At 34.6% G+C, this 10000-nt stretch overlaps 1 protein-coding gene across 4 annotated transcripts in view; it reads right to left on the bottom strand.

Moving 5' to 3' along the window:
* Positions 1-358: 358 nt before the first annotated feature.
* The window catches only part of LOC106870725 (uncharacterized), a 13710-nt gene continuing 4068 nt past the window's right edge, over positions 359-10000 (bottom strand). For 2 of the 4 annotated variants that reach the window (XR_016241573.1, XR_016241572.1), the window contains exons 3-4: positions 3836-3998; positions 359-1868 (exon numbers count right to left, since the gene is read on the bottom strand). Coding sequence is in view for 2 of the 4 variants with exons in the window: in XM_014916895.3 (XP_014772381.1) it covers positions 2693-2977; positions 3836-3998 (448 nt within the window). In the remaining 2 variants the exon portion in view is untranslated. The other 2 variants (XM_014916896.3, XM_014916895.3) reach the window with 2 other exon arrangements.

A 10000-nucleotide genomic window follows, 5' to 3' on the forward strand; every position in this document is an offset into this window, starting at 1 on the left:
TTCTGATGGTCTAATAAGTTTAAGAAATAGACAATGAACAAACTTAATTAATGGCACGCAAAGTTTTCTTCCGAATTATTTCTGTTTTCGATTTTTAAAAAATGGCTATTTCCTTAGACATAATCGCAACTCGATTGAAAATCCTACTTCATAAAAGTTAATACACAACAAGGTGGAAAAGCAAAATTTGATATTCACTTCCCAATTTCTTGTAATCCTGTAACTGAGAATGAAATTTGAAGTTTTAATAACAATATTCATGATTTCTTAAAATTTCAGTTGTAAAGTCTTCACAGTAATTTCCTACCGATGAAGTATACTGTGGTAAAATATTTATGTGAAGAACCCTCAGCTTCACCAGAACTGCAAAACTGGAATTGTGTTCAATATACTCAGCTCTCAAGAATTTTCCACATTTCATGATGTTCAAAATGTCAACAATATGTGGTTGTATTTAACAATGGTTGACACACAAAAGAAACTCATATTTCAAGGCGTATCATCGAGCACATATCGATTACATACATCCAATTGGCACGTATTTAAGACGACAGCCGATTCATCTAATTGAATTCTAATGAAACATATTTGTCGTTTCATTTCGTTTATCAGATGAACGAGGACATCATCACACATTTCGGTATTTTTCGATTGCAATGATACCGGAAAGAGAGTGGGAGTATTGAATGAATAAATGAGAGAGAGAGAGAGAGAGAGAGAGAGAGAGAGAGAGAGAGAGAGAGAGAGAGAGAGAGAGACAGACAGACAGACAGACAGAGACAGAGACAGAGACTGACAGAGATGGTGAGTCTCAAATTTTCTTACCCTTGAAGTGGTTTGGCAAATCTTCTTTGGTTCACAATGATAGATTTTTTCCTTAATATAAATATACCCCTCTTCAACAAGATTTAAGAACTGGTTTTGCTGAGAGGCAGAATCTAACCGGAAGAGTTTTTTCTTCATATCGAGCAATTTGTCAGAGTGTTTGCCTTTTAATTACCCTTGAATTCTTGCGAATTTATAATTCGAACTTCACATTATGAAGTTACAAAACATACATTCTGTTTCATCAGGACCACCAAGGTGTCTAAGACAGATATAAAATTATATTCAACATATTTGTCATTCTTTTTCTAACTCTGACAGCTTTCATTTGAGTTTGGCTCCTATTGTCACTTGTACTAACTTGGGTCAAAGGTGCAACCAAACCAAGTATAACAACTAACAGTATCTGCAGCGCAAACAAACGAATGTAATCAGTAAATGAGATTCGGTACGATGATTATTCTCAAGAGGCAACAATTTTTATCTCCAAATTAGATAGGTGGACGTGTAGACACAACAACCAGGCTACATAAGTACGATCTGTTTGTGGCTGAGGTAGGTAAGGAAGATATAGACACCATCAGAAAGGGAGGTAGAGAAGAGCAACGACTGCGACTGACGTCATACTTGCAAAGCGAGAGGTAGAAAAGTGGAAAACTAACTGCAATGTGTGTTATATGTACGATTTTATTTTTTTTGAGAATATATTAATTCTTTGATTACAGTTTTTGTTTTTTTGCTTTGATTTTTTTTTTTTTTTTAATATTTGAAAGTTGCATAAATTTTTCCTGAAATCATTTCCACCATACCCTGCAATTAATTTCAGCATTTCCTGGTGTTTGAATGTTTATTCTACACAGTCAACCCCTCTTCCCTGTATCTCTCAAGCATATAAGTTGTGTGTAACACGGTACACACAACTTATATGCTTGAGAATTATATTTCAATGCAATAACACGCGCACTATATTCTACACCAAGAATTCTCAAACTTTTTCTCCTGATACATCTTTTTCTTCTGTCTGGCTGTGTTGGCGCATCCTTCTGAAGAATATAATGTAAAATATACAACCAGCATAAAACATGGCGATTTCCTTTAATTCAATGTAACATTTTTAATAAGATTGATGAGCTTGACTCTTTTTATATGGTAATTCATTTGTAGTTACAGTGTCAGAGAGATACAGATACATATCCTTCTCAGTTGACAGCCTTGCATAATATTTCTTTTTCGCTAACCGTGTGTGCATCGAAACAGCAAAAGCCCTTCTACCCATTTTTTTTTTTTAGAAACATATGAGTAAGACTTAGCCATGGAATACCAAAGATTTATCTGGGAAAAGGTTTCAAAAATGGTCATTGACTGTGAAGTTATTTATAAATGCTAAATCTTAATCTCGGATTAATTCTGAAGTGATTTCGAATGAGTTAATAATGCAATTCATTAACATCAGGAAAATGGGAATCTATACATGAAGTGAAATAAGTGAAATTAAAAGCTTATAGGTCATCATACATTGTTACAAGCAACGTAATAATTTCACTCATGGTCTTAAAATCGTCAAAACGACCCTCTTTAATTTCTTTTATTCGATAACTGAAATTACATTTGGAGTGGTTTTTACTTTTCGGTGAAATCTTTAACGGTATTTAGGTTGCCTTTAAATTACATCTTGATTCAAGAAAGCCACAAGAAATATCACTCAAGTAGTCTGACATTGCTCTCCATTTACTGTTAGAAAGTTAGATTGTAAACTTTATTTCTTTATTTTTAAAAAGATCTATTTTAGTTCAACTTTCTCGTTACTGCAGCGCTAACGACCAAAGTAATGCCACTTCAGTGAATAACGATGCCTTTCTCTCAGCCTTTAATTCTTGACACGACAAACGCAATTTAGTTGTGTCCCAGGGACTAGATATGACAAAGATCTCTTTGTATCACTGAGAATGGATATGAGAGGTGAAGGCAGCATCAACGTACATAAAGCATGCTTATGATTCAGAGAGCGCAAATAATTTACGTAAAGGGTGACATTTAACAGTTCTGCTAAAAGAATTGATCTACAACCCTGAATTGCAGTAGCTCTGCCACTCATGCAGGTACCATTTCCTCGAAAAGACCATTCAAATACATCTTCTCTTTTCGTTGTGCTCTACAAAGTTTAAAAAAGTGAGAATTCCACTTAAAAATCTGAATCCTTTACGTGTGTTGCGTATACAAGGACCTACGCATTGCACGATACATAGAAACACACACACACACACACGCATATATATATATATATATATATATATATATATATATATATATATATATATATATATATATATATATACAAGGGTGTTCATTAAAGATTTTCCCTCGTTTATATGCATATATATATATATATATATATATATATATATATATATATATATATATATATATATATATATATTCAAAATGTAACCACATGTGAATCGTTGGCGATTTGTTTTCTTCCGTTTTCTTTTTCTATTGGACTTTCCTCCGTTTCTGAAGAAGGGCTTTACTCGAAACGTTAAACCATCTTTATTTCCTTCCCTGAGCGTCTGCTAATACATTACATGTACCACGTGCTCACATTGTTGTGTTTTGAGAGAGAGAGAGAGAGAGAGAGAGAGAGAGAGAGAGAGAGAGAGAGAAAAGGGAGGGAGAGAAAGAGAGAGAAATGGTAGATAGATAGATAGATAGATAGATAGATAGATAGATAGACAGACAGACAGACAGACAGATAGATAGATAGATAGATAGATAGATAGATAGATAGATAGATAGATAGATAGATAGATAGATAGATATGCATAAATACATATATGTATTCATGAGTGTTTGCGTGTGTGTGTGTGTGTGTGTGTGTGTGTGTGTGTGTGTGTGTGTGTGTGTGTGTGTGTGTGTGTGAGTGTGTTCCTGAACGCGCACGGAAGCGTCATGTTGAATATTAAGATTAGGGAAACTTTGATTTCCTTTTTTTAAATATTATCTAGCGTACCAAATATCTTTCAACGAACAAAATCATTTTTAGTGGTAGAATATCCAGTTTCTTTGAAGCATTTTCTTCCAACGGTATTTTTGCTGCGATTGTGTGAGAGTTCTTACATTTTGCAATTTCCAGGGGTAACCATAATAATCTCAAAAACTTCCCACCTGAAAACCTGAAATTTATACAACATTTATCTTCATTAAAATAAAAATGTATGTAAATACAAGTACGATAACATGACTACATACAACCTTGCCATTTGTATTCAACAGAATAGATTTCTACATTTCTGGAATCCAAGTAACGTCGGATCCCACAGTTAGTCATCCTATATAATAACTCACAAAACGGGTATTATACATAGCTACCGATTACTTCGCAACCCCCAAGAAATATTTCACACAGTCACTGCTATATACAATAAAACCTTTCACAAGATAATAAAAATAATAGAAAGAAAACATTTAAATTAACACAATCAAATGAAGTCCATCATTTCGCTTCTCAAGACTTTGTTTAATACAGAACAGACATCTCACACACTGCAGATATAAATAAACACACACACACACACATATATATGCAAACAGGGAAGAAACAATCGCACTGTACTTATATATAGATGTAATTTATACTTACGTACTGTGGGAAATATTCTCCACATAGACAATAATAAAATGTAGCGTGTCATTTAAAAAAAGCACACAGACATTAAAAGACAAAACAATAGTGATTATAATGTAAATACAAGTCCTGTCAATTAGGCTGAACGTAGTACCTGTCTGGTATATATTCTAGCGATTCCAGAAGAATGATAGAGTCGACCGCGGAGGGATTTTGAACACAAACGGTTATACATTTCTGACAATAATTTGTAGCTTTTAATTAGGGACATAGTATATGGTTTGCTGGGTTATCTATGTATCTGTCTTCGTCTGTCTGTCTGTCTGTCTATGTATCTGTCTGTTTCTCTCTTCCTCCTCTCTTTCTCTTTCTATGTACCTATATATGTGCATATGTAAATACATATACAGGGGTTGGACAAAATAATGGAAACACCTAGCATCATAGCATCATAATTTTGAAATATCTATAAAACCGCCAAGAGCTTGTTTATTTTAATGTTTTTTGATTTATTATTAGCGTTGCTTAATACGTTTTGCTAAAATTGCTGGGGTTTTTTTTTCAGATATCATCAGAAAAACATAATTAAAATTCATTAAAATAACAGATCTATCGGACTTTCAAAGAGGTCAAATTATTGGTGCTCGTGTGGCAGGCGCTAGCGTAACGAAAACAGCCGAAATGTTTGGTGTATCAAGAAGTAGTGTCTCGAAAGTAATGATAGCCTTTGAGAAAGAGTGAAAAACCTCCTCGTCGAAACAAAACTTCGGATGAAAACCAAAACTTTCAGATATGGACCGTTGGACTCTTACTTGAATTGTTAGAAAGGATCACAGAAGTACAGCTCCCGAAATTACTGCAGAGCTTCATGACCACCTCGAGAACTCAGTTTCCACAAAAACTGTTCGCCGGGAGCTGCACAAAACCGGATTTCATGGGAGGGCTGCAATCAGAAAACCACTACTTTCAAAATCAAACGTTGCAAAGCGTTTAGAGTGGAGTAAAAACCTACAGAGTTGATCCCTAGAGTAGTGGAAGAATGTTATTTTCTCGGACGAGTCATCCTTTACCTTATTTCCGACCACCGGCTGAGTATACGTGTGAGACAGCCAAAAGAAACATTTGACTCTGCCTGCCTTTTTCCAACTATTAAACATAGAGGAGGATCTGTGATGATCTGGTGTGGGGGAGGGGCAATATCTTGGAAATCCGTCGGCCCAATGGTTTCCCTTCAAGGTAAAATTAATAGTCAAGATTATTTAAGCATTTTGTCTGATCAAATTCATCCTATAGTTGCGGAACTGTTTCCGGGGGAATACGCAATCTTTCAGGATGATAATGCACCACTTCACACAGCTAAAGCTCTTACTGAATGGTACGAGGAACATTCTAATGAAGCTGAACATCTTATCTGGCCACCACAGTCCCCAGATCTCAATATTATTGAACATTTATGGTGCATTTTAGAAAAACAAGTAAGGAGTCGATATCTTCCACCATCGTCACTACAAGATCTGGAGACTGTTTTAGCTGAAGAATGGACAAAAATTCCATGCGAAACAATTTAAACTTTGTACGAGTCCATACCTCGTAGAATTCAAGCTATAATTACTGCCAAAGGCGGTCCTACCCCATATTAAAATAAATTTGTTCAAAATTTAAAGGTGTTTCTATTATTTTGTCCAACCCCTGTATATATATATATATATATATATATATATATATATATATATATGCGTGTGTGCAGAGAGAGAGAGAGAGAGAGAGAGAGAGAGAGAGAGAGAGAGAGAGAGAGAGGAGGAGGAGGAGGAGGAGGAGGAGGAGGAGGAGGAGGAGGAGGAGGAAAGAGATCTAAGTATATGAATGTGCGCGTGTATTTGTGTGTGTGCATGTTTGTGTGTCGATTTAGTTGACAAACAAGATTACATAACAAAAACCGTGCGTTCTTTTGAACGGGCAGTGCACATCAGTGAATTCGAAACTAATAAGTTTATTCTCGATGTTATAAAATCTTAGATGGTTGTGGGCTTATCGTACCGTCGAGAAGTGGAAGTCATTTCAGTCTTTTTGCTTATATATTTTCACCAGAGGATACAGTATTATCACAGAAACCGACCTGAAATTCTTTATATATATGTCAATAATAAGGAAGAAGAAGTATGTCCTCTTTAATACCTAATAACCACCGCCATAAAACATTAGTAAGTGAAATATTATATGGTATAACCCACCATAGAATAATCGCATAAAAAACAATGTTCTGTAGAATTTCTTCTCTTTAACAACAAAGTAATTCCTAACGGTCACAAATTGTTAAAGATGTCCAATAAAACCAACTTTAAAGCAAATTGCATCTCTCTACAAAACGTGACCAATTTTACAACGAGTTAGAATAGAAAGATACTGCACTCAAGACTAAATCGCACAGAACACTGTATACATATTGATCGCAGACGTACACACATACACATAGATGCATAAACATATACACACTCATATAGCATGTTACTTGCGCACACAAACACACATGTGCGCATCTACATGTATTGTATACATATATATACATGAATATACACGTGTGTGTGTGTGTATATACACATGCGCGCGCGCGTATGTGTGTGTATTTGAATGCTTGCAATATATATGCATATATTGGTGTGTATTGTGAGGGAATGAAATAGTCATTGTATAGACAATCTCTTTAAAGAGACAGAGAGGGAGAGAGAACCACGAAATCATGTGTTTGTATATATATATATATATATATATATATATATATATATATATATATATATATATATATATATATATATATATACATATATATATGTATATAAGCATACATCGACGCACTCGCACACTCACACATACATGCAAACATATGACGCGTTATAAGTGTGCATTCGTGTGTGTGTGTTTGTGTGTGTACAGACAAGCAAATGTCAAGAGGATATGGTATCTGCCTCATAATAAGTAAATACTCATCCTCACCTCCACTTTCGCCCTAAATTAGAAATCTAGAATCAGCTCTGCCTGGCGACATGTCTTCAAATTTCAGTAAAATAACAGTGTCTTGTGAGATAAAGCAACCATACAACATCATTTCTCATTTGTTCAACAGCTTGTTTGCTTGATCTCTTGTGTTTTCTCCGATAAACGTTGTTTGTCTTCATTGATTTGTGTCCTCCTACAATACACACACACACACATACACACACACACACACACACTCACACACACGCATTCACACACACGCGCATTCACACACACGCACATTCACACACACAGAAACACACACACACACACACACACACACACACAGAGACACACACACAGAAACATATATATTGTCATTTGTACTATATATATATATATAGTGTGTGATGGGTAAAATGTCGCCATTTTAAATTTTTTATTTCACAAAAGACGGAGACAGGTGTATAAACAGCAAGCAGGTGTAATGGTTTGACGCTCAGGAAGGTGAGAAAATCTTTTACGTTTCGAGCCTACGCTCTTCAACAGAAAAGGACACGAAGAAATAAACTGAGAGAATATATATATATATATATATATATATATATATATATATATATATATACAAATATATATATATATATATATATATATATATATATATATATATATATATATATATATATATATATATATATATATATATATACAAATATACATATATATATATGTATATATATATATATATATATATATATATATATATATATATATATATATATATATATATATATATATATATATATATATATGTACCTGGGAAGCACTGTTAATAGATATAGCAATTTGGATACTGAAATTCCATATAGAATTAGGAAAGCAAGTGATGCTTTCGGAAGGCTAGAAAGGCGCCTCTGGAGTCGGCGAGACATATGCAGGAGGACAAAGATAAAGGTGTACAAGGCATGCGTGCTCTCTTCTCTTCTTTATGCATTCGAGACGTGGGTCATATATCGATACCACCTTAAACAACTGGAACGTTTCCATCATATGTGTCTCAGACGGATCTATGGCATTAAGTGGGAGGACCGCATCAGTGATCTTGAAATATTGGAAAGCTCTCGGTGTGAAAGTTTAAAAGCTCCTGTGTTAAAGCAAAGGCTCAGATGGAGTGGTCATCTGAGTGGTCATCAAAAAAAAAACAGCAACTGTTTTATGGAGAGTTAGTTAAATGAGAACGACCTCCACATAAACCAAAAATGAGGCATAAGGACTTGCCGAAGGCCTCCTTAAGAGATGGTTGCATCTCTCCTGACACATGGGAGGGCATAGCTATTGACCGTAGCAGGTGGAGAAGGATTGTGCACGAGGGGACAGCTACTTTTGAGAAATCTCGAGTTGCGCATGAGAAAGTAAGGATGGATGTCAGGAAGGGCATCGCTGTTGCACTTCCAGATGGTAAGGGTCTTCCTATGATGCTCACATGCAGTGTCTGTATAAGACCCTGCCTCAGTAAAGCTGGACTCAAGAATCATCCTCGTAGTCATAAAGCGAGGCAGATGACTGACAACCAGGCCACTGTTGGTGGTGCTACACACCATACTAATCAAATCTGTCAGATATGTAGAAAGGAGTTTAATTCGACGGGAGGACTTAAGCGACATGCAAAGGTACATGAAGCCCAGTTACAACTGCAGCCGGCTATTGCCGGTAAAGATTTTAGCTGCCAATTCTGTACAAGACATTGTAGATCTTTAGCTGGGATAAAAAGTCACATTCGATCACAGCACCGATAACAGTTAAGCCTCGTGCAATGGCCATACTCGATAACGAGGGGGCAGCTATCGTCATGTATATATGTATAAATGTATACATATACATACATATATATATATGTTTGTGAGTGTGTGTATGTGTGTGTAAATGCATAATCGAAAATATTGCTGTCCTGATATTTAAACTGTTTCTGTATTTCACCGATTTCCATACTACATTATATTTGAACAGTACAATGCTCTTACAACATTTTTGCCGATATACAGATAAAGGCAAGCCAATGTATTCTGCATACAACTTTGGTATGACATAAGAAAGAATATCTAGATTGCTTTTATTTTCAAATATCCATTTAGCTGTACTTCGATCATTATACTATTGCATTAAACCTCACTTTCTTTTCATTTTCACGGGGCTCTCCTGCTAATTGCTTTGCATAAAACACATATTTTCTTCAAAATTGCAATGCATTTATTCCAATAAATGAATAACTGTAGCTTTACTTCTACGGCATATATAGGAGTAAATGTAAGAATTAGCAAGTTAGGCAAGTCGATATACAATAAATATTAAATGTATTTAATACGAAAAATGTACATATGCTTATATATAAAAAGATCCGACTTACACAGAATAGAAATGATATCAGGAATTCAAGGGGTTGAATAAGAGTTTTACGAGTCCATATATATATATATATATATGTATATATATATATATACATATATATATATATATATATATATATATATATATATATATATATATATATATATATATATATATATATATATATATATA

This window comes from Octopus bimaculoides, chromosome 4 (assembly GCF_046866305.1).
Source record: "Octopus bimaculoides isolate indiv1 chromosome 4, ASM4686630v1, whole genome shotgun sequence".
NCBI lineage: Eukaryota > Metazoa > Mollusca > Cephalopoda > Octopoda > Octopodidae > Octopus > Octopus bimaculoides.